At 43.8% G+C, this 26,159-nt stretch overlaps 1 protein-coding gene across 5 annotated transcripts in view; it reads left to right on the forward strand.

The window, feature by feature from the left end:
* Positions 1–26,159, forward strand: part of LOC134207625 (muscarinic acetylcholine receptor M3-like) — a 132,567-nt gene that overhangs the window by 59,897 nt on the left and 46,511 nt on the right. For all 5 annotated transcript variants that reach the window (XM_062683366.1, XM_062683362.1, XM_062683364.1 and 2 more), the window contains exons 3-4: positions 12,634–12,748; positions 13,211–13,660. In XM_062683366.1, coding sequence (XP_062539350.1) covers positions 12,634–12,748; positions 13,211–13,660 — 565 coding nt within the window. The remainder of the gene's footprint in view (positions 1–12,633; positions 12,749–13,210; positions 13,661–26,159) is intronic.

Here is a 26,159-nt window from a genome sequence, read left to right on the forward strand (position 1 = left end):
TCCGACAGAGCACACCCGTGGCGCTCTCAGCATGGTGGAGGTTCACTTGCAGAACTTTAGTCGCCATTTCCGGGGTTCCCGCTTTTTTCCGGACGACGACTGTCCGGCTTTGGATGTTGCGGATCATCAGGATGTCGTTTGGTATTACAGTCTGGGTTTTCTCTCTTCCCTGTAGCAACCTGGCCCGCCAGTTTCGCCTTTGTGGTCAAACTGTCGCTTTTTGCACCCCCTTTGCCCTGTTTAGATACCTTTGGTTTGATACCACTAGAGCAGGGGGTCGCATGTAAGCTTCGAGCTTTTCCTTTAGAGGTGGACAGACTAGCCTTTATGGTGCTTTTGGGGTGAGATTTACTAACCTCGCCCGAACCGGAGGCTTCCTCAGATTTCTCTTGTGTCGGCCTTCCAGTTAGCCGAACCTCGCCCGAACAGGAGGCCTCCTCAGATTGCTCTTGGGTCGGCCTTCCAGTCGGATTGGCGGTAGCGGCAGTCGGTTGATCTGTAATCTTCCTTAGTTGGATTTCACCAAATCGGTAGTTGAGGGTGTATTTCTTCAACTTTTCCATCGACGCACCCTCTACTGTGAAGATCCATTCAACATGAATATCTTTCAGAATGGATCGTTTCACAATACGCCAATTAGTTGTTGTGATGACATTTTGGCTTTCTATGAGAGCCTTTATTCGGTCGTCATCATAGCTGGAGCTTTGTGGGAAGAATGCTCGGATCATCTCTGGACGTGGAATCGCCACTTCGTCCATTGCCATCAGCTCTGCACCTTCCCAGGGTTTTATGGATGGGGATATTCTCTTTAACCACTCAGCAGTCTCTTGATCCTTACAGATTAGAACCATGTAACCGGACTTGTAGATGAGGTTGTTGAATTTGGGTTTTATTGGCTCGTTTCGCTGTTGAACTACTCTGAGCAGGAGTGTTTCTTGTAGAAGGTCTAGCTGGGCTGTAGTGAGTTGGACGGTGGGAAAGTCTTTGGGTATTATCCCGACCTTCACGCTTTTGGCCATATCACTGTAGCTGATACCAGCTGTTTTCATCATGGGTGGGTTTTGTTGTCCAGACACGTTTTTCTGAGGCGCGCGGTTTGAGGACTGTTGGGCGCGCTCTCTCGGATCCAGATGGTGCTTCACCCTTCACCCTGTTTGGGGTCCTCTGTGGCGGATTTGTCTAGGTCGTTTCTCGAGCGTTTTGAGGAAGTGGGCTCGCTCTCCTTATTCTGGATTATGGACAAGGCCTCATTCCAGTCTTTTCCCTTCTCCCGGAGAGTTCTAAGCTGCTTCCTCTGCGAGCGTGTGAGTGTGGGGATTTTCTTTCTCGGAGCACCCTTGGCTTCCGTAGAACCCTTGTTATCTTCGGATCCTTTGCTACTTGCTAAAGATTTTGGGGTTGATGATGATCCTTATACCATCATCTTCGTTATCTTCCATGTCCAACAGGTTGGAGTCGGTCGATGAGGGGTTGTAGATCTGGATCAGCTTTGTCGAAACATGTGCTGCTCCGGGAGATAGACGTTGAGGGCAGGATATTTCCATCTTCTCCTGCGAACTACTGAGTAGCTGGTCTTCGGTAAGGCCAAGCTGACTCAGAGTATTCTCCACTTCGCTCTCACACGACTGAGAGAGGCAGTCGTCACCTTGAGGGTTGTTTGTAGAATTTGTACTCATTTTGGTCCCACGAGTAGCTAGGGGAATAAATGTCCGCTGCACCAGTGCCCCGCCGTAGTGCAGTAAGGGCTGCTTACTGGGGTGTTCGCCCTGGTGCACCCCAGGCTCCGTTCGCGGTTGAGCATGTTTAGAACCCCCTCAACCATTCAGCCCTCGGCACGGGTCGCATGACACCTTGGCATTGGGGTTTATCCATTTTTGCTTTACACGATGGCCATGAATAACAGCCATCGCAACCTTCCTCCTTTATCAGGGCTTAGGACCTGTAGCTCAAGTTCTCAATAGTTTCACAATCTTTCGGACATGCAACTACGGAGAACCATCATTGCTAGCGGAGTTCGATATGTTGCTTGGAGACGTTCAAGCCGGTCGAAAATGAGAAGATTGGGTGTTCGACGGTTTCTAGTACTTGATTTGTGAATGATGTGTTTTGAATTGAAACGCTGCAATTTTGATATGTTATTAGGAATGATCCCATCAGTTGTCTGCTAGAGGTTCCGCAGGTGTTAGTGAGAGTATCATTGACCTCGTTTACCCTCGTTGGACCCAATTCTGTTACTATGGGATGATGTGCGATAGATTCATAGCTACATCTACTATCGAGACCATTGATTATGTTGGCTATACAGTCATCTGTGGAAATATCTTTCAAATGATTGAGGTTGCATAGGCTCCAATTGCCTAACTTTGCGCAAGAATCAGTTTTCATGTAAAGTTTACCATTACCTTGAAGATATTCTGAGCCTTCCAGTTTTATACGTAACGAATGAGTTATTACGGGTACTATTTTAAGATGCCGATATGTTGTGCTACTGAGGTTTGGAATGTTGGAGATGTAGAGTATGGTTTCTCCGTCTGTTCCAATGGTGACGCTTGCAAATCCGAGTACTTCTTCTGCTAGGTCAGTTGATATGCCCTGATAACTAAGAATTTGATTAATGAGCCCTATTTCCTCAGGTCCGATCATTCTATCATTGACTATTCCTAACTTTGAAAATGTTAATGAATTTTGAATTTTAATTATTTCTTGGTTAACAATATCGAGATTTAAAATAATGTGTAACAAATCGTTTCCTGCTCTAACTGCCAAGTGTGTTATTGTCTCTTCCCTAATCAATTCGTTGATAGTGTCTGTCATGTTATTAAGTCCTTCGTATAAATTGTTGTTAATTGTAATTTGTCTATTGCTGTTTTGAGTCACCTGATGAATTCCTGAGTTGATTAGTTTGAGATCGTCTGCGTCTGGTGAGCCTGACATCCACTTCTAAGCTCTCCTGAGTGAGTCCCATCGTTTTTGTCGTCGATGTCTTGGTTGAATTTGTTCGAGGTTTGATTCTATTTCGTTGATTTTCCATTTCAGTAGTGCGGTCATGTCGGGGTCGTTGGTCTCTCTTGTAAGTATTTTTGTCTTAATGTCGTTTACAGCCCATTCTATTGTCGTCGTGTTTATCTTGTTTATAATTTTTTTTTTGTCCTGTGATAATTTTGCCTTTACTCAAGTGTATGACAGCTACATGTTCTTGGTTCAAATTCTGAATGTGTAAACTACCTAGAGCTGCCGGGATCCTGAAGGCAAATTAATGTTTTTCCTATTAGATTTGTGTAGTTTTGCGTTATGCTCGTCCCTAAAGGTAACTTCGTTACTGTTCTGAACAAATCCCTTTCTAAACAATTTTCTATGTTTTGGCTTTATAATTTTGTCTTTAATATAAACTACTTGTCCGGGAGTTAATGTAGGAGCAGGTTGTCTTGTTATATTTCTTCTTTCTAGCTGCTTAAATTGGGCTTCTTTAACCGATTCAATCCGGATTTTTTCGTCGTATTTCTACATAAATTTTGGACATTCTGCTTCAAAAACGTATGCAAATCATGAAAAAGTAGAAATATGGGGTAAAATATTTTTTTTTGAGATCTTCTAGGGCTTCCAAACCTTCCTTGAGTTCAGGTCTTGATGATCTACATAAACAACGAAGCGTTTTACGGGGCCTCAATTCTTATTTGAAGTTGGCATTGCTACTTGAGACATAATTAAACTATTTTTTATCAAATCGCAGTGTTGCCAAAACATAAACGGTACTACAAACTATTCTTGAGTTCAGATCTTGGAGGTCTACAAGATCAACAGAGCAGTTCATGGGTTCCCGAGCTTGTGTAATAGTTGAAGGAGCCCCATGGAACATTATTACAGTAGTATATACAAAATACAAGACTCCCAGAATATCTACGGTACTCCAAACAATTATTGAGTTCAGATCTTGAAGGCCTACAAGACCAACAGAGTGATTGATAGGTTCCTGAGCTTGTGTGTTAGTTGTAAAAACCCCATGGGACGTGATTATGTCAATATATAAAAACATCCACATTCCCAGAATATCTACGGTACTCCAAACCTTTCTTGAGTTTAGATCTTGAAGTTCTACAACACCAACAGAGTGATTCATAGGGTCCTGAGCTTGTACGTTAGTTGGAGCAACCCCTTGGGACATCATTACACCAGAATATGCAAATCACAGCATTCCCAGAGTTCCTGGGGTAATCCAAGTCATTCTTGAGTTCAGATACTGGAGGTCTTCAAGACCAACAGAGTGATTCATTGATTTCCGAGCTTGTGTGTTAGCTGGAGAAGCCTCATGGAACATCATTACACCAGTATATACAAAATACAATATTCCCAGAGTATCTACGGTACTCCAAATCATTCTTGAATTCAGATCTTGGGGATCTACAAGACCAACAGAGTGATTCAAAGGCAACTCAGCTTATGTGTTAGTTGTAAAAACCCCATGAGGCATCATTACACCAGTATATGAAAATTGAAACATTCCAAGAATATCTACGATAATCCAAACGATTTTTGAGTTCAGATATTGGAGGTCTACGAGGCCAACAGAGTGAATCATAGGATCCTGAGTGTGTGTGTCAGTTGTAGAAACCCCATGGGACATCAATATACCAGCATATACAAATCATAACATTCCCGGAATATTTACAGCGCCATACATGAGTTCAGATATTGGAGGTCTAAAAGACCAACTTAGTGATTCATGGATTCTAAAGCTCGTTTGTTAGTTGGAACCATCAATAGAACATCATTACACCATTATATAAAAATCTTGTTAGTTGGAATTGTTCAAATGGACATCATTACCCCGGCTTAATACCCGGCATATAGGCAATTAACTTTGAATATACTGATCTCGAGTGGCGATCTCTCTTCGCTTGTGTGGTCGGGTCGGGATCTGACGACCAAACTGGCACAACCTCACACAACCCTACTTCATTGAGCGCCGTTGCTGATGAAGCAAGTGTGTAGGAGCCGGACAATTACTAAATCTCGGGTACTTATTCAAAAGGACGTATGTGATTTTGTAAACAAAGATTCAAACGTCGATTTGTCCAATCTGATGGTACTCCCACGCAAACCAACACCACCAAGCGGTAGCCGAAGGCTTCCCCTACCTGTCTGTGGTGATGTTTTGCGTGGGAGTGCTATCAGATTGGACAAATCGACGTTTGAATCTTAGTTTACAAAATCACATACGTCCTTTTGAATAAGTACCCGAGAAATACTCATCCTACTTGTTTGACATGTGTACAAAAATACATTTGAGAGAGTTAGTTCTGAAAATGTATTGCGAGAGATCGGCTGGTACCTGGTGCTGGGAATTTGGTTTCATCAGTACCCGCTAAGCTGCGGTGGACGACGGAGGTCCTTCGTAGCTTAGTAGGGAAAGCACCTGTCATGCGAACTGGGGTCGTGGGATCAAACCCCACCGAAGGGGCGGTTACCCTCTAATACCTTTTCCGAACTAAATCTATCACATGTTGTACATATGCATAATCAAGTTTCAGACATAGTAATCTATACTGTTATAGAGGGGCCCTCCTTAGCCGTGCGGTATGACGCGCGGCTACTAAGCATGACCATGCTGAGAGTGGCTGGGTTCGATTCCCGGTGCCGGTCTAGACAATTTTCGGATTGGAAATTGTCTCGACTTCCCTGGGCATAAAAGTATCATCGTGCTAGCCTCATGATATACAAATGCAAAAAAGGTAACTTGGCTTGGAAACCTCGCAGTTAATAACTGTGGAAGTGCTTAATGAACACTAAGCTGCGAGGCAGCTCTGTCCCAGTGTGGGGATGTAATGCCAATAAGAAGAAGAAGAAGTGTTATAGAATAAAGCTTGGTACCACGGCGTCTCTTGATGACCGGCTGGGCTATACATGTGAATTATTGCTACTCCATAATCGATCAGAATTAGAGTAAGTTGCACCCTGAAGACGTTGGTACTCTCATACTTACTTGTTTCATACTTATTATACATATTATATATTTTATACGATATGTTTACCCAAGTGTTTACCATTTCTATACGTATCGAAACCACCAAGAGGTATCATGAGATGACAGTCTAACCAATAAATGAGGATTGCGTACCAAGAACTGAATAAAGCTCGCAATACATTCAATCGACAATATAATTGGTTTCAGTATTGCACGGAAGTGGATGTTACTAAGACTAACATTTATATGTAAGAGTAAAGTAATTTACGTATGAATAATATCACAAAATTTCATTTCAAATGCTTTTCTCCATACTTATCCCAAAATGAATTAAATGTAATAGCTAAATCATGTTGCTAAAAAAATCTCTCTCTCAGTTCCTCTGCAACCATTTGATGTGATTCTGCGAGATCGTCAACAGAAGGCGGTTCAATAAAACTTTCGAATCGACATGTTAAGCTCTGGTGCACTGCTGCAAACATGCAGCACACTAGGAGTAAACTTTTTGAAAACAGTGTACCAAAAGGAATCGAGTTCAGTGTGTGTTTTCTCTTGCTTCGGACAGCAGAACGATCGCGCGATCCGTCGAAATATTGTGTTCTGCATTGCGCGGCCGGTAATAAAGCTAATCAGTTCAGTGTGTGTTTTCTCTTGTGATTTGAGCAAGTATGTACAGTGCGTGGTGGTATGTGTTTTGGTCGTCGCGAAATAGTTCTGTGTTGATTTCACGATTGATCGTATTTCGAATAGCAAGCAAAACTGTCGCGTGATCCGAGATATTTTGTTTTGATCTGTACGGTTCGCGTTTTTATTTGTATTTCATATAATCCCCTCCCTTAGATCGCATCACTTACCAAAGTGAATCCAGATAAAATATCCTATGCAACTAACACAATACCACATCCCGTGACAATCGTGGAGATGCAGAGGTGTTCTCGGTCTCTAGTAGCAACGAGAGTCGAACTAACAATCCTACCTTTCCTATATGACCGTAAGGACGTGGCCGGCGCCGGTATTGACTTTCAATACGTGAGCTTCTGAAACGTGTACATTGAGAATGGATAGCATATCCCATGCTCCATTCACATGGTTCTCTGTGCAATTTCACAAGTTCCAGTCAATCACGGAGTAGCAACTACGAATTGTACGGTCATAATGCTCATGCTCATGCTCATGCTCAAAACAGTGTACCAAAAGGAATCAATAGTTAAGTTTCTCAATAATAATCTTCTTCATCGAAAAAATATTTAGTAGACTAACAGGTAACAGGTCATTGTATTTTTTTTCGAGAAATGCTCTCATTATTGATGAAATTTGTGTAAGGTGGTTATTCACAAATTGCGTGACGAATAATAAAAAAAACTAGAGGTTCATTACAAGAAGTGGCGAAGGGGAGAGGGGTGTTGAAAATAGTAATTGTACGTACTATATCGATCTTTCCTAGATGTCCTTCACCATACAATTTTTTGGCGGTAAATTCATGCTAGACCATCGTACATCTTCTTGTTGATCGATTTGAATATAAAGAATTGAACTCATGGACAATTTGTATTGTCGTACATGTTCAACGAATTCTACAATGTGTCTATAATGGTGTAACGAAGAACAGTAGAGCTATTCCAACTCATAAAAATAGATGGGATAACGTAGATCTTCATGTTGATCGATTTGAGTATTGAGATCTGTACTCATGGACAGTTTGGAGTGTCGTCGATGTTCAACGAGTTCTGTAATGTATCTATAATGGTGTATCGAAGTCCCATGGAGCTATTTCCACTCATAGAAATAGTGGAGACCTCAAAGATCTTCGTGTTGATCGATTTGAATATTGGGATCTGAGCTCAAAGACAGATTGGAGTGTCGTAGATGTCGAGCGAATTCTGTGGCGTGTCTCTAATAGTGTAACCAAATCCCGTGGAGCTATTACAACTCATAAAAATAGTTGAGACATCGAAGATCTCTATGTGGATCGTTTCGAATATTCTGATCTGTACTCATGGATAGTTTGGAGTATAATAGATGTTCAACGAATTCTGTTATGTATTTATAATGGTTTAATGAAGTCTCATGGAGTTATTCCGACTCATAAAAATAGTGGGGACATCAAAGATCTTCTAGTTGATCGATTTATAGTTTCCAAATAGGGATCTAAGCTTGTTTGGAGTTTGGAGTGTCGTACATGTTCAACGAACTCTGTGGTGTCTATCTTGCTGTGTACCGAAGTTCCGTGGAGCTCGTAAAAATAGTTTAGACATCGGAGATCTTCATGTTGATCGTTTTGAATATTAGGATCTGCGCTCAAAGACAGTTTGGAGTGTCGTAGATGTCAAACGAATTCTGTGATGTGTCTATAATGGTGTCACGAAATCCCGTGGAGCTATTCCAACTCATAAAACTAGTGGGGACATCGAAGATCTTCATGTTGATCGATTTGAATATTAAGACCTGTACTCAAGGATAGTTTGGAGTGCCATAGATGTCGAACGAACTCTGGTGTGCTGGGGCCAGCAGGGACTTTGTCCAAGGGCTTGACGACCCCTCCCCATGGCCACTGCGAGTTAGACCGGGACCATCGTCCCTAACCCCTAATCCCAAGGCGTCAAGCGACCCGTGCCGAGGGGATGCATGGCCAGGGGGGTGAAATAATAAGCTAGGCCTTTGACGGAGCCTGTGGGGTACCTGGGCACCCTCCACAGTAATTGTCCCTTACCGCGTCATGCTGGGCTCTGGCGTGGTGGACCTCTTTTCCCGAGCAACTCGTGGGACCAAAATGGAAAACCAAGTCAATTCTTCAATTAGTGGTAGTAGTGTAGGCGACAACCCCTTCGCAAGAGGTGGGTTGTTCAGGTCTCCGCCTAGGAGGCCAGAAGCAATAGTCAGCAGCTCGGTGCGCAGCGCCAGCGCGGGTCACTTAACCTTTCTCTCGGCTAAAAAAACGCCGGTAGAGGTTATTGACGGCCCATGGCTTGTGGAGGTGATGAACCGCAAACGCGATGGGCTTTTGGCTTTCGAGGTGGCGACGGAACAGCTGGACGCCATCATCGACTTTGCGTCATCGAAGCATAATATCAGTAAGGACCTCAAGATGAGCTTGCAGAAACTTCGAAAGTCGATGCTGGACGCCAAGCTGGAGAGAACCGTCGTGACGGCCAAGTGTAAACCCGTGAAATCCATGGAGTCGAGGTCTACCCAGACTGAGGCCCAAGGATTCACGGACTCGGGCAAGGTCGAATCGACCGAAGGCGTGCCAGCGAAGACGGTGGTACCAAGGTCTACCCAGACTGAGGCTCAAGTATTTGCGGGTACGTCAAGGGTGACTGCTACGGAGCAGGCACAAAAACGGGGGAGAGAGTCTCCAGGGGATGAGATGAGAAGGGTTACTACCCCGAACAAGGGTAGTGGGGCTGGGAAGCTGAACTCCGGCCAGGTACCTCCAAAACCGGGGGAGGAAGGACCTGGAAAGGTCCGTCCACCCAGGAAAGATGGTGGTAAGGGTTTACGGCACTCAGCCGCACCAGACCAGGGAAATAGAGGGGGATGACGCCTCCTGGACCCTGGTCTCTTGAGGAAACAAGAGGAAACCAAAGACGTCAAGAGCCGAAAAGAAGTCCCAGGCGAATGAGGGTAGCAAGAAGTCTAGGGTAGGCGCCAATCGCTCCAGGGGCGATGCCCTAGTCATCACGGCGGACGAGGCTAAGTACTCGGACGTCTTGAAGGCGATGAGGAGTGACGTCAAGTTCGGTGAACTCGACGCCGACGTACGTCGAATAAGACGTACCCGGATGGGCGAGATGATCCTCGAGCTAAAGCGGGGCGTCTCGCAAAAGGGCGCCGCCTACAAGAAGTTGGCGGAGGAAGTTCTAGGCGAGACGGTCAAGGTGAGGGCACTCACGACGGAGGTGAATCTAAGGGTTAAGGACCTGGACGAGATCACCACGGCAGTGCGGCGACAGTGTGAAGTGGAGACGCCCACCGCAGCCGTTCGGCTACGGAAAGGTTCGACAGGGACGCAGGTAGCATTGGTTCGGCTATCTGCAGCGGAGCCCTCCAAGGTAGTCAAGTTAGGGAGCGTCAAGGTGGGATGGTCGGTATGCCCTGTGCGCATATACGAGCAACCCGAAGTTTGCTTCAAGTGCCTGGAACCGGGGCACAAGCAATGGGACTGCAAAGGCCCTGACAGAAGCAATTTCTGCCGACGCTGCGGATTGGAGGGACATAAGGCACAATGCTGCACGAACCCTCCCAATTGTTTGATTTGTTCCAGCAAAGCTGTGAACAGCAAGCACCCCATGGGGGGTTCGATGTGCCCGGCGTTTAAGCGTGCTGCAAAATCACAGTGCAGGTAATGCAGCTGGCTTGCTCGGCCTCGCCCGAGTGTTTGGTGTGCGCAGGTTTAGAGGAAACGGCGGAACACGTGTTGTTCATGTGCTCACGTTTTCGCGCAATGCGTGACCACATGCTTGCCACATGTGGTCTGGACACTACCTCGGACAACCTAGTTCGGAGGATGTGTAAAGATGAAGTTGACTAGAACGCCGTTTTATCGGCTATCGCCCAAATCGTCTCAGAGCTACACAGAAGGTGGCGCTTGGACTCAAGGATGGCTAGTTCAGGCGCAAATAAGAGGTGGTCCAAGGGATCGGAGTCGGCTTCATGGGTCATACCGGTGGTCTCGCTCTGTGGTCGAACTCGATCCTTTAATCGAACAAGTGGCAGCGCGAAGAACAGCATGGTATCGTCGCTTTCGCGGCGTCGGTCAACCGGGCGGGTTTCGAGCCCGAGGACGGAAAGGGGTCCTCGTCAAGGCTGGGGCAGGTGTAGGCACCGCGTCGGCAAGTCCCTCTGTGTGCTGGCGAATAGGCCGTATCGCAGAAAGGTCAATTTGGGGTGCACGCGGCATCATCATTCTTGATACCAGTCGTGCAGAGGGAAGCAGGCGCGAAATCGACCCTTCCCACCTTCCGAGGACATAGGGCGTGGTAAGGCCACCTGGAAAGCCGGCAATGCGCTGGCACGATACCATGGTGTTCTTCTAAAAAAGCGAGTTACGATGTTCAGTGCTGCAAGGACACGCAGCTAACCTTGAGGGTGCGTTGTGCACTGGCTCCCCTTTGAAGCATTGCTTTCTGGTTGTACCGAAGGGACTATGGGCTTGGCGGCAATGGAAACGGTTTAGCGGGTCGGGGATGCAGTCCTGCCTCCCTCGTTTGCTGTTGGAGATAATCCCTAACCCCGCACTTCCTAGACAACCCAGGATGTCCGTTGAGCAGATTCCCCCTCCATTGCTTAGGAAGAAAAAAAAAGACGTAGTCCTACGTCAGAAGACAGACGTTGTCCTATGTCAAAAAAGGAAAAAGCGAAGAAGAAAGAAGATGACTGAAGAAAAAAGGCCCGAGAGATGCGTCTTCAACCTATTGTAATATTAAGCCAAATAGCTAGCACCAAGTTGGACACATACAAGAAGCTGGCCCAAGAGGTCTTTGGAGACGGTGCCGAGGGGAGATCGTTGGGGGCGGAAGTGATCCGCCAGTGCAAGCAAGGGTCAGAGACCAGGGCGAGAAAACCTCTGTACGCGTAAGAGGCGGTCCCTTTGGCAAGCAGGTAGCCTACCTTAGGTTACCGGTTGCGGAAGCCAACAAGGTCATTTGGCCGATAGGGTTGTTGGGGCGAAAGGGTCGTTAGGAAAAAAGGGTCGTTTGGGCGAAAGGGTCATTAGGCCGAAAGAGTCGTTTGGCCGAAAGGGTCGTTTGGACGAAAGGGTCATTTGGCCGGAAAAGTCATTTAGCAGAGAGGGTCATTTGTTCGAATAGGACATTTGGCTGATTAGTTCATTTGAAAAGTGAGAAATTAGGAATGAGAAGAGACGTCTCTCTTCTCACTACTCATTTCTCACTTCTCATTGCGGCCAAATGTCTTTTCGGCCAAGCCACCCTTTCGGTCAAATGACCCTTTCGGACAAATGACCCTTTCGGCCAAATGATCCTTTTGGCTAAATAACCCTTTCGGCTGAATTATCCTTTCTGCCAAATGACCCTTTCGGCTAAATGATCCTGTCGGCCGAATGACCCATTCAGCCAAACGACCATTTCGGCCTAATGACCCTTTCGGTCAAATAACCCATTCGGCCAAACAACCCTTTCGGCCAAATGACCTATTCGGCCAAACGACGCTTTCGGCCAAATGACCCTTTCGGCCAAATTACCCTTTCGGCCAAATTACCCATTCGGCCAAACGACCCTTTCGGCCAAACGACCCGTTCGGCCAAACGACCCGTTCGGCCAAATGACCCTTTCGGCCAAATAGCTTTCGGCCAAATGACCCTTCCCCCAAGGGAACGGTGTTTGGCGCCGAGGGATGAACCACGCGCTCGCTCATCTCTACGGCGAATCCAGTGTCCAGAAGGTGGCAAAAGCCGGAAAGGTACGATGGACAGGTCATTTCGCAGGAATACCGGACAGCAACCCTGCGAAGATGGTGCTTGCTTCTGATCCGGCACAAGAAGATACAGAAGGCGTGAATCACAGCGTACAAATCGGTTGGGTGAGCATGGGATGCATCCGAGGATTGTGGCGCCAAAAAGTTGATGCAGTGTTATCTGTTTAGATGTAAACTAAATAAATTAAATGAATACATGTCAACTTGATGTTTAATGACATTTTTCTCCTTTGCAGGCCATATCGGATCTTCTGCTGGGTGTATTTTGCATGCCGTTCACACTGGTAGGGCAAGTTCTGCGAAAGTTCATTTTCGGCAGGATAATGTGCAAAGTGATACCGTACTTTCAAGGTAAAACAAAGTGTTTTCATATATTTTTTACAGAACAAAATTCAGAACACATTCAGTACATGTCAACTAAGTACCAGTTCACTTGTCATAAGACGAGGGGCGAAATGCGTATCTGTCAAGGTACAATCAAGTGGTGGAATTAAATGGAAAGGTACAAACTCGTCTTATGACAAGTGAAGACATTCCACTAAAAAGCTGAACATAATTTTCTTCACTAAGTACCAGTTGTTTAACACGTAGTAGTGCAGTAGCAAACTCAGTAACATAAAGAGTAAAACAATAAAAACAATTCTAGGATTTCTTTTAAATAGGCGTAACGACTCATATGATATTCAGCATATTTCGTCAAATCAGAATCAATTACGCCCATTGGAAAAAAAAAATCCGAGAATTATCTGTACGGTAGATGTGAGCATGCTTACATCACAATAACTGCAACAAATATTCTCCATCCATTCGCAGCCGTTTCCGTTTCGGTGGCCGTGTGGACCCTGGTGGCCATATCACTGGAGCGTTTCTTCGCCATCTGTCGGCCGCTTTCGTCGCGCCGCTGGCAGACCCAATTCCACGCGTACAAAATGAATGCCCTGGTTTGGCTTCTGAGCTTTCTGGTGAACTCTCCCCTGTGCTACGTGCAGCGACTGCAACCGGTGCATCGGTTGCGTTCAACGGCGACCAATCTGACCATCACCCTTGCCGAAACCATGGCCAGCAGCATTGAGCAGCCGATGAAGTGCCGCGAAATGTGGCCGGACCAATCCTACGAACGGGCCTATGTGATCTTCCTGGACACGGGGCTTCTGTGCTTTCCGCTGCTTACGATGGGATTCGCATATTCGATGATTGTGTCGAAACTGTGGCGTGGACTGCGCCGTGAGATACAGCACTCGAATCAAAGTCAGAAACATCAATGTAAGTATCATCCAATTTATGTTATCAATATGAATATTTAATGAATACAATAAACACACGTCCAAGCTGGAACTAGTTCTGTTCTTAAATCATCCTCTACCTTCATCAAGTGAGAGGTGAATACTTTTTTTTTCTGTTCAATACTTTCGCATATGCATTTAGCATTTAGATAACATATTTAGTCTAAGGGCATCTTTGGTAGAATTATAAATTGTATGGAAGTTAGGATCAGCAGACGTAGTTTTAAAGATTCGAACAGTTTTGTTAGAAAATTTATAACTGGAATACTGCTCAATTGAATAATTTTGCATAGAACTTTGAGAACGGTGCACAGCAACATAATGCCTCGCCAGTTATCGCATACAGTCAGGTCACCCTTTTTGGGCACCTGTACTAAGATACCTTGCATCCAGTCAACCGGGAAAGTTGCGGTGTCCCAGATATTACGAATTAAACGATGCAGTAGTTGAGCGGATGTTATGGGGTCAGCTTTGAGCATCTCGGCTGATATGATTATGCGATCGACCCCTGGGGCTTTATTCGATTTCATGCGTTGGATGGCTGTTTGAATCTCGTGTTATACTCGGATCCTGTGCAGATCATGCCGAGGTGGTGGTAGCCTGGCTGACACTTGAAAAAGTTGTTCGAAGTGCTTGAACCAGCGTTTCAGCTGGTCAATTGGGTCGGTCAATAACTGATCATTCGCGTCTTTCACAGGCATCGTTGCATTCGTCTTCACCCCGCTCCAGTAAGGATTCTTTCGGGAATCCAATGCATTTTTATTAAACTTTATTAAAGATTTTTTTTAATCTACAGATTAAGTTCAACACCGTGAATCCAATGCAGATTTCTTTTGGAGTTCGGTGGAAATGTTTTCGGGAATCTATAGAGAATCCATTCAGGAATTCCATTCGTGAATCCGATGAAGAATTCTTAGGGAGCATACTGGTAGCTACTGCACGTCCTTCTGGAGGTCCTCTAGCAAATCTTCCTAGAGTTCCTTTTGCTATTTTTCCTGGGGTTTCCTAACCCTTCAACAAATTCTTGCGCAGTCTCTTCAGCCAATGTTTCTGAAGTTCTATCCGCACATCTCATGGACATCCTCTTGCAATTGCTCTTGGAGCTCCTCCAGCAAATCCTCCCAAAGTCCCTGCAAGCAATCTCCTAGAGTTTCTTCAGGAAATCCTCCTGGTGCTCCTCCAGCAAATCATCCTACGGTTCCTATTCCCTTCAAAATCCCTGGAAGATTTCTTTCGTATACCCTGGAGGTTCTCCTTCGGAATCCTAGGGAGATTCCCTAGAATCCAGGAGAATATTCCAGGGATTCCCAGAATCCAGGAGAATATTCGTAATCCCTGGAAGATTATCCGCAGGATTCCCTGGATCAAATCCAGGAGGATTCCCTGGAAGAATCCCAGGAGTATTCTCTGAACCCTGGAGGATTCCCGGGAGGAATCCCCGGAGGATTCCCGGGAGGAATCCCTGGAGGATTCCCAGGAGGAATCCCTGGGGAATTCCGAGGAGGAGCCCCTGGAGGATTCCCAGGAGGAATCCCTGAAGGATTCCCAGGAGGAATCCCTAAACGATTCCCTGGAGGATTTCCTAAAGGATTTCCTGGAGGATTCCCTAAAGGATTCCCTGGAGGATTCCCTAAAGGATTCCCTGGAGGAATCCCTAAAGGATTCCCTAAAGGATTCCCTGGACGAATCCCTAAAGGATTCTCTGAAGGAATCCGTGAATTGCAGTCGGAATATCGAGAGGATTCCCGTCGGAACCTCGAAACGATACCCGTTGGACCCCCGAAAGATTCCCGTTAGAATCGCAAAAGAATTCCCATCGGTATACCGAAAGGATTGCCTTCGGAATTCCGAAACGATTGCCATCGGAAACCTCAAAGAATTCGCATCGGAATCCCTGTCGAGTTTTTCTCGGAATTACGATTCTATTCAAGTCGGAATACCGAAAGGATACCCGTCGGAATTTCGTAATGATTCCCGCCAATTCCCCTCGGAATCCTGAAAGAATTCCCATCGAATTTTCTGAAGGATTCCCGTTGTTATCCCGAAAGCATTTCCATCGGAATCTCAAATCTCAAAATGCACACGATTGTATCGAGAAAGGCATCGTAACCGTCAGATGGATTGATCTGAGGTTTAAATGTTACAGTAGAGATAAGTTAGACTAAAGCAAAATTAATTATTATGCAAATTGTTCTCTTTGTCCATAACCGTCTCGTCTATTGCAGACTCATCAAGAGATCCCCTTTGAAACTTACTTTGGAATTATTAACTTTGATTGAGTTTGGTAAACTATTCCAATTTATAATGACTCTGATGATAGATGATTGACTGTAGTCAGTAGAACTATGTTATGGAGCTCTAAAACTTTGTGTACGTGTGCCTCTCAGTGGAACAAGTTTTTCAATGAGAAAGTCTGGTTTTGATGTTTTGATTATTTTGAACATATTCATACAAGATCTATATGTATAAAATTTATCCAAGGAGCAACCAACTAGATGGTTTTGCAAATGCGATAGTGTGAATATCGGAAAAGATTATATATCAGATTATTATACAGGCATTCAATGCCACTCTTAGCCTATGAAGTGATCGATTCAAAGCATTTGTGATCAGAAAGTCACTATACATGAAATGTGATAGTAGCAGTGTTTTAAACAGTTTTAATTTGGCTTCTGATCGTCACGTTTAATCGTTTCAATGAGCAAAAAAATTTCGTACATTGGTAACAAATTAATCCAATCTAAATTACTAAATTACTTAAATATGACACCTAGATTGTTAATTTTGTCAACGAATTCAACTTCCGACCCATCAATTGATATTTTGGGTGGCATAATTGAGGTTTTACGTGGCTTTGGTTTTACTGGGATGTATTGGCAATAAGTTATCTTTCGACCACTTGAGAATCTTGCCAAGGTCATCATGTTGCCATTCAAAGTCAAATCAGCATTGTTTTCTGCACAAATAATATTTTTGTACATCATCTGCACTAGTTTATTATGTGGCACTCGATCGAACTCTTTAGAGAAATCTAGTAGTAAAAGTATTTATTTATTTATTACCAGACTAAGGCCGGAGTGGTCTGTGCAATACATAAAAGTCTTCTCCATTCGGCTCGGTCCATGGCTGCACTCAGGGTAGAAATATTTCACAGTCAATGCAGTGAAAAACATGGATCTCAGTATAATCTGCAGTCGCCTTCATTGCCGCCGTGGTGAGTGCGACTGGGTGCAGCCGAAAAATCATTTCCAACACCGACCTTTCAATTTCGCATTCAGCCACTCACAAGTCACTCTGACATGCTGCTCAGTTCGCTCCTTACCGTATGACTGTGAGTGGCCCATTTAAACGCGTGGTGATTTTTTTCAATTTGCTGGGTGAATGTGTACATTTTGCTGTGGTAGATTTCATCTTCGCGGCGCAGTGGGTGATGTGAGTTCTGTTGTTTACTTTTCTGCCTCTCCGGGAATGTGAGGTTGATTTCAAAGCAGGAAGAAAATAAAAACATGATATAAAAAAACATCACCTTCATCCAGTGCTGCCAAAAATTTACAACCCTGGCTGCACTTCGCCAACCACGCAGTCTACGGAGGGTCCGCAAGTCATCTTCCACCTGATCGACCCACCTTGCCCGCTGCGCACCTCGCCTTCTTGTGCCCGTCGGATCGTTGTCGAGAACCATTTTCACCGGGTTACTGTCCGACATTCTGGCTACGTGCCCGGCCCACCGCAGTCGTCCGATTTTCGCGGTGTGAACGATGGATGGTTCTCCCAACAGCTGATGCAACTCGTGGTTCATTCGCCTCCTCCACGTACCGTCCGCCATCTGCACCCCACCATAGATGGTACGCAGCACTTTCCTTTCGAAAACTCCAAGTGCGCGTTGGTCCTCCACGAGCAGAGCAGAACTACGAGCGTTTTGAAGATAGTCAGTTTGATACGGCGGCGAACTCTATTCGATCGGAGCGTTTTGCGGAGTCCAAAGTAAGTACGATTTCCCGTCATGATGCGTCTCCGAATTTCTCTGCTGGTATCGTTATTGGCGGTCACCAGTGATCCCAAGTACACGAATTCTTCAACCACCTCGATTTCGTCACCACCGATAGAAACTCGTGGTGGGTGGCTTACATTGACCTCTCTTGAGCCTCTTCCTATCATGTACTTCGTCTTTGACGTGTTGATGACTAGACCGATCTGTTTAGCTTCGCTTTTCAGTCTGATGTAGGCTTCCACTCCTGCGACAGAATCTCATCCTCCCAAACCTTGGTAATTACCCAGTGCAGCGCTCTAGCCAGTGCCTCACCACCGTGTTTAAACAGCTCTCCTGGTAGTTGGTCAACTCCAGGGGCTCCAGGGGTTTTTCAGCTGGCCAATCTCCTTCTGGATTTCCTGCAGATTCGGAGCCGGTAAAATTATGTCCTGCGCGCGTGCTCCTACGTTCATTACCATACCGCCACCGTTGTCTGCCACATCGACATTCAGGTGCTCTTCGTAGTGCTGCCGCCACCTTTGGAGCACCTCACGCTCGTTTGTAAGAAGGTTCCCGTTTATGTCCTTATCCTTACACATATCGGGCTGTGGCACGTGGCCCTTACGTGAACGGTTTAAATTCTCACAGAACTTTCGTGCATTATTAGCGTACAGTTGCTCCGTCTCTTCACGGTCTCGATCTTCCTGCTGGCGATTTTCCTCCGAAAAATCGAGTTTTGTCTGTTCCACGTCCGTTTGTATCGTGCCTCGTTCGCCCTCGTGCGGTGTTGCAGCAATCTCGCCCATGCTGCATTCTTCTCCTCAACTAACTGCTCACATTCGCCATCATACTAGTCGTTTGTCTGATCCGGGGTACTGTGCCTAGTGCAGCGGTTGCGCTGAATATCTCTATAGCCATCTTCAAGAGACGCTGCGCCTAGCTGCTCTTCCGTTGGAAGTGTCACTTCCAGCTGCTGCGCGTAGTCTACGGTTAGTCTACCGTCTTGTAGCCGCGGCGGACGACTCCGACGCGTGTTAATCACCGTCGAGAGTTTTGAGCGCAGGTATACTACAACGAGGTAGTGGTCGGATTCAATATTCGCACTGCAATAAGTGCGGACGTTCGTGATGTCGGAGAAGAATTCACCGTCGATTAGAACGTGGTCGATTTGGTTTTCCGTCTCTTTGTTAGGTGATCTCCATGTGGCCTTGTGGATATTCTTGCGGGCGAAGAAAGTGCTTCGGACTACCATTCCGCGAGAGGCTGCAAAGTTTATGCATCGTTGTCGTTGTCGTTCGATACGGTATGCAGTAAGGGTATGCGATAACACACTTTTTCCTAACAAAACGAAACGAAATTTCAAATGTCTATGTTGATTCGGATCGAAACGAAACGAAATAAAGATTTCTTTCGATATTTCGAAACGATACGAAATCAAGGTTCATTTAAATCAAAATCAAACGAATTTAATATTTTTTCCGCGGAATTTTTATGAAATTGTTTTTACATTATGTACGCAATTCTGATTTCACTTTTTCGAAGTCGAATAATTGTTTTGCGACCAAAAGAGTCACAATAACAGGAAAGGAAATCTGTGATAAATCGCCAAATTCTCGCCGCATATACCATTGGCGATAAGACAATACCCCAGCATTTGTGCCGCTTTCAAAGAAATTCATCGTGGAGCGTGTGTTCCCGAATCTGATCAATTTTATATCAGTTTTATATCAGTAAGTATATAAAAATAAAGAAATTGTGGGATTTTTCATATACGGATTCAAATTTCGTTTAAAACCTTAGTTCACTTAAGAATTATGTAATTATGCTTAGTCAAAATTAGAAAATGAATGCTTAGATTTATTTTTTTATTTAGTGGAATACTCAATTATGTATCCACATCTGCCAGGCGTATACGCAGATTAAGAATTAATAATACTACCAACATCTGAAAGAGCGTATCAGCCAAAATGTATTCCTTCTTATTCTTCGTCTACATATATAGCATACATTTGCTCACTAGAAGAATCCTGTGCACCTTTCTAAAATGTACGAAGATATGTATTTCCGATTGAATTTAACAGACCCATAGTCTTATATACGGGTTAGGGACAAAAGGTCGAAAGGACAAAACGTCGAAAGACAAAAGGTCGAAAGGACAAATGGTCGAAAAGGACAAAAGGTCGAAAGGACAAAACGTCGAACGGGACAAAAGGTCGAAAGAAACTAAAGATCAATAAGATCAAAAGGTTGAAATGGCTAGCACCAGAGTTGCCCTACACAGTTAACAAAAACTCTGCTCTTTTATTTTTCACAATTTTTAACAAATAAATTAAATTCATTCAGTGAGTACAACTAATAGATGGATGTTGAGTTTTCTAAATGTCACTTTGATCTGTCATAATGGCGCACGCCGCACATCAAATACACCGGCGTATATTACACGCCGGTGTATTTTCAATGCGTGCGCCTTTTGACAGATTGAAGCGAAATTCAGAAAACCTAGATTTTCATCTATTATTTGCACTCATTGAATGAATTTTATTTAATTGCTAAAAATAGTTTAGAATAAAAGAGCAACTTTTTTTGCCAACTGTATAGGACAACTCTGTCTCGCGCAATACAAGTTTAATTCATTCCCTAAATCAACAATCTTTTTATCTCTAACAGAACTATGTAGATATTCATAATATTGTTTTATAGTAATTACACCTTCTTTGAAAATTGCTCATTCTTCAACTTTGAATTATGTGATGAGTGTGTTATTTCTACTTGAAGTAAAATGCATTTCATAAATTCTTTCGGAATACACCCAACTTGTTATCAACTTGTTCTTGATCGACCTTTTGTCCCTTTCGACCTTTTGTCCTTTTCGACCTTTTTCCATTACGACCTTTTGTCCTTTTGGACCTTTTGTCCTTTTCGACCTTTTGTGCCTTTCGACCTTTTGTCCCTTTCGACGTTTTGTCTTTTCGACCTTTTGTCCTTTCGACCTTTTGTCTTTTCGACCTTTTGTCTTTCGACCTTTTGTCCTTTCGACCTTTTGTCTTTCGACCTTTTGTCATAGATTCCTTATATACAATCAGCTCGACAAACTGAGCTATTGTCTGTGTGTTCTTGACATATGAGAACAGCTGTTATGGTCAGTATAAGCTGAAAGCAAAAAGTAATTTTAATGATCTTTCAACCCGTTCTGAATTTTATTTTTGCAAATTCCATGCGAAGATCTAGAAATGCCCACAAATCTGCAATGTTCCTTACCAGTTCCTCCAATGTTCTAGGTTGGCCTCCGCCAAAAGGGCGCCAGTCTTTAGGGGGCGCCGAAATCAAGGATTATGCTAAAAGCAAAAGACAAATTTATTTAGTTTAGGGTTGGTACAATGGTAGAGATATGTCTTATGACAAGTAAGAGATATGTGGAATAATCTAGAGCAAGCCAGAAATATTGCCTTTTTTCCACATCAACATGTTATATGGATTTATTTTAGTTTTGACTGCTAATCCGATTTCTCAAGGACCTCCGAAACCGGTTACAGGAGGTCAGTAGAAAAAAGAGAAAAACAAAAATATAATATTTAACAAGTTATTTAACAATCATGGATTTTGATTATCAACATTGTATGAATCGGATTATTTAAAATTTTAGCTATTACAAAATAGGGCCACCGAGGGATTTCCGGAGCCGGATGTTTGATAGCAGCACTATTTTATATTATTTACTAAATATTTATATTATATTATATATATATATATTATTTTATATTATTTACTATATATTTGATAGCAGTGACTATTCTCGAAATGTAGAACTTATTGAAGCAGTGCAGCATACATTTAAGCGTTTTTGTATAGAAAATTCTATTACCCTTATGAACCATATCAGAGAAGAATAAGTCGCATGCAGATCACATCATTAACTCGGCGCGTCCTTGATGTGTCTACGCTTCATCGACTTGCACATGGATCTATTCACTGCAGCATTACTAGTGAACTCCAGTTTTGGTTTCACACGCATGGTCTACGTCAGTTGGATCTATTCTACATCCCTAGATCAAGGACAAACCTGGAAAAAGCTGCACCTCTTTCTCGTTTATGCCAGACTTACAACGAGGGCTACAACGAAGTGGACATTTTTATGGAGCTTTCGCAATTCAAAAGGATTATCCGAACCCAGCAGCTTTGCCAAGCTTTAAAACTTTACTAGCTTTATGTACCCGGCCTTGCTCGGAATTGCCAGTTTGGTTTGCAGTTTTCTTTTACAATCGGAAAATGATAAAACCAATTGATCAACAGGGTAGTTGTGTTTACTTATTCATACTTTATCATTTGATTAAAGGAAGGCTTTTGGAAACATTGACTGATTTTGAAGAAGGGATCGTGGGTTTGAAAGGTCTTATTCAGGGAAAACGTCTATTTCTTAAGAAGGAAAAACATTCTTCGATGCCATATTCGGGCAACGCATATTTTTAAAGAAGGGATCACACCCACCATTGCCTTATTCCGGGAAAATGCCTACTTTTGAAGAAGCAATCATATCCACCATTCAGAAGGAAACATATTAATCATTGCTTTTCACTGGGCATACAATTATTCCGATGAACAACAATACCCAATCCCAATACCCCCCCCCCATCCCATTCCAAAAGTCCCTTCCAGCCTCTCTATAATAGTTTACTTTGGGTAGGGATTACGTGCTTACGTGTTTGGTTTGAATTGACCTATGCGATAAAAAGGTATACTAAACTGTTCGTTTAATGAATATACCCTCTCTCTCATTTAGCTATGGCACTCATACCCACTCTGATATAGTCTTCCTTAGACAGATAATATGGGTTCCAAATTTGGTAGACATCGATAAATGGGTTCAGAAGTCATGCTGCATTGATCGATAACTAAACAATACCCCCTCTCCCACAGAATCCCCTTTTTTTAAATTACTTAACCACATTCACTAAAATCGCTTCCATAGGACAGACAGTATTTGATACAAATTTGGTTCAAATCGGTCATGAGGCTCAGGATTTACATTGAGTTGATCGATTGCTAAACAATACCCCTCCCCCCATACCCTCCTTCTTTTATAAAGAACACCCCTCCTCCCACACCCTCCCTCTTTTCCAAAGAGCATGCTTAACCCCCGATCGTCCCCTTCTTAAGAGAAGGAAATTGTGTTCCAAATTTGGTCGAAATCGGCCAAGGGGTTCAGAATTTAAACTGCGTTGATCAATAGTTAAGCAATACCCCTCCCCCCATACTCTCCTCCTTTTCCAAAGAGCACGCTTAACCCCCTTATCATAACCTCTGTAAGATAAAGAATTTGTGTTTCAAATTCGGTTGAAATCGGCCAAGGGGTTCAGAGTTTACACTGCGTTGATGATAACTAAGCAATACCCCTCCCCCCATCCCCTCCCCCTTTTCCAAAGAGTATGCTCAACCTCCCTATCATCCCATCCTTAAGATAAAGAATTTGTGTTTAAAATTTGGTTGAAATCGGCCAAGGGGTTCAGAACTTACACTGAGTTGATCGATAACTAAGCAATACCCCTCCCCTCACACCCTCCCCCTTTTCCAAAGAGCATGCTCAACCCCCTATCGTCCCCTTTTTAAGATAAGGAATTTGTGTTCCGAATTTGGTCGAATTCAATTTGGTTCAGAATTAAAACTGCGTAGATCGATAATTAAGCAATACCCCTCCCCCCATACCCTCCCCCTTTTCCAAAATGCATGCTCGACCCGTCCCCTCCTTAAGATAAAGAATTTGTGTTCTAAATTTGGTTGAAATCGGCCAAGGGGTTCAGAATTTACACTGAGTTGACCGATAACTAAGCAATACCCCTCCCCCCACACCCTCCCCCTTTTCCAAAGAGCATGCTTAACCCCCTATCGTCCCCTTTTTAAGATAAGGAATTTGTGTTCCGAATTTGGACGAATTCAATTTGGTTCAGAATTAAAACTGTGTAGATCGGTAATTAAGCAATAACCCTCCCCCATACCCTCCCCTTTTCCAAAATGCATGCTCGACCCTGTCCCTCCTTAAGATAAAGAATTTGTGTTCTAAATTTGGTTGAAATCGGTCAAGGGGTTCAGAATTTACACTGAGTTGACCGATAACTAAGCAATACCCCTCCCCCCATACCCCCCTCCTTTTCCAAAGATCATGCTTAACCCCCTATCATCCCCTTTTTAAGATAAGGAATTTGTGTTCCGAATTTGGACGAATTCAATTTGGTTCAGAATTAAAACTGCGCAGATCGTTAATTAAGCAATACCCCACCCCCCATACCCTCCCCCTTTTCCAAAATGCATGCTCGACCCGTCCCCTCCTTAAGATAAAGAATTTGTGTTCTAAATTTGGTTGAAATCGGCCAAGGGGTTCAGAATTTACACTGAGTTGACCGATAACTAAGCAATACCCCTCCCCCCACACCCTCCCCCTTTTCCAAAGAGCATGCTTAACCCCCTATCGTCCCCTTTTTAAGATAAGGAATTTGTGTTCCGAATTTGGACGAATTCAATTTGGTTCAGAATTAAAACTGTGTAGATCGTTAATTAAGCAATACCCCTCCCCCCATACCCTCCCCCTTTTCCAAAATGCATGCTCGACCCGTCCCCTCCTTAAGATAAAGAATTTGTGTTCTAAATTTGGTTGAAATCGGCCAAGGGGTTCAGAATTTACACTGAGTTGATCGATAACTAAGCAATACCCCTCCCCCACACCTTCCCCTTTTCCAAAGAGCATGCTTAACCCCCTATCGTCCCCTTTTTAAGATAAGGAATTTGTGTTCCGAATTTGGACGAATTCAATTTGGTTCAGAATTAAAACTGCGTAGATCGATAATTAAGCAATACCCCTCCCCCCATACCCTCCCCCTTTTCCAAAATGCATGCTCGACCCGTCCCCTCCTTAAGATAAAGAATTTGTGTTCTAAATTTGGTTGAAATCGGCCAAGGGGTTCAAAATTTACACTGAGTTGACCGATAACTAAGCAATACCCCTCCCCCCACACCCTCCCCCTTTTCCAAAGAGCATGCTTAACCCCCTATCGTCCCCTTTTTAAGATAAGGAATTTGTGTTCCGAATTTGGACGAATTCAATTTGGTTCAGAATTAAAACTGCGCAGATCGTTAATTAAGCAATACCCCACCCCCCATACCCTCCCCCTTTTCCAAAATGCATGCTCGACCCGTCCCCTCCTTAAGATAAAGAATTTGTGTTCTAAATTTGGTTGAAATCGGCCAAGGGGTTCAGAATTTACACTGAGTTGACCGATAACTAAGCAATACCCTCCCCACACCCTCCCCTTTTCCAAAGAGCATGCTTAACCCCTATCGTCCCTTTTTAAGATAAGGAATTTGTGTTCCGAATTTGGACGAATTCAATTTGGTTCAGAATTAAAACTGTGTAGATCGTTAATTAAGCAATACCCCTCCCCCCATACCCTCCCCCTTTTCCAAAATGCATGCTCGACCCGTCCCCTCCTTAAGATAAAGAATTTGTGTTCTAAATTTGGTTGAAATCGGCCAAGGGGTTCAGAATTTACACTGAGTTGACCGATAACTAAGCAATACCCCTCCCCCCACACCCTCCCCCTTTTCCAAAGAGCATGCTTAACCCCCTATCGTCCCCTTTTTAAGATAAGGAATTTGTGTTCCGAATTTGGTCGAATTCAATTTGGTTCAGAATTTAAACTGCGTAGATCGATAATTTAACAATACCCCTCCCCCCATACCCTCCCCCTTTTCCAAAATGCATGCTCGACCCGTCCCCTCCTTAAGATAAAGAATTTGTGTTCTAAATTTGGTTGAAATCGGCCAAGGGGTTCAAAATTTACACTGAGTTGACCGATAACTAAGCAATACCCCTCCCCCCCCACCCTCCCCCTTTTCCAAAGAGCATGCTTAACCCCCTATCGTCCCCTTTTTAAGATAAGGAATTTGTGTTCCGAATTTGGACGAATTCAATTTGGTTCAGAATTAAAACTGCGTAGATCGTTAATTAAGCAATACCCCTCCCCCCATACCCTCCCCTTTTCCAAAATGCATGCTCGACCCGTCCCCTCCTTAAGATAAAGAATTTGTGTTCTAAATTTGGTTTAAATCGGCCAAGGGGTTCAGAATTTACACTGAGTTGACCGATAACTAAGCAATACCCCTCCCCCCCCACCCTCCCCCTTTTCCAAAGAGCATGCCTAACTCCCCTATCGTCGTCTCCTCAAGATAAAGAATGTGTGTTCCAAATTTGGTTAAAATCGGTAAATGGGTTCAGAAGTTATGCTGGAACATACATACAAACATAGATACAAACATACAAACATTGAGTTTTATATATATATATAGAAGAAAGATAGATAGATTGTATTGTGGTCCGATTATTGGGTAACCCTGTAGGACACTATACAATATATGAGATCAATAAATAACTTAATTAACTAAAAACCCAGATTAATCCACCTAGCAGTGATGATGCCTTTCTCGTGCATTATAAAATATATTGAAAAAATCGCATTAGAAA

The sequence above is a fragment of the Armigeres subalbatus genome, chromosome 1, assembly GCF_024139115.2.
Source record: "Armigeres subalbatus isolate Guangzhou_Male chromosome 1, GZ_Asu_2, whole genome shotgun sequence".
Lineage (NCBI taxonomy): Eukaryota > Metazoa > Arthropoda > Insecta > Diptera > Culicidae > Armigeres > Armigeres subalbatus.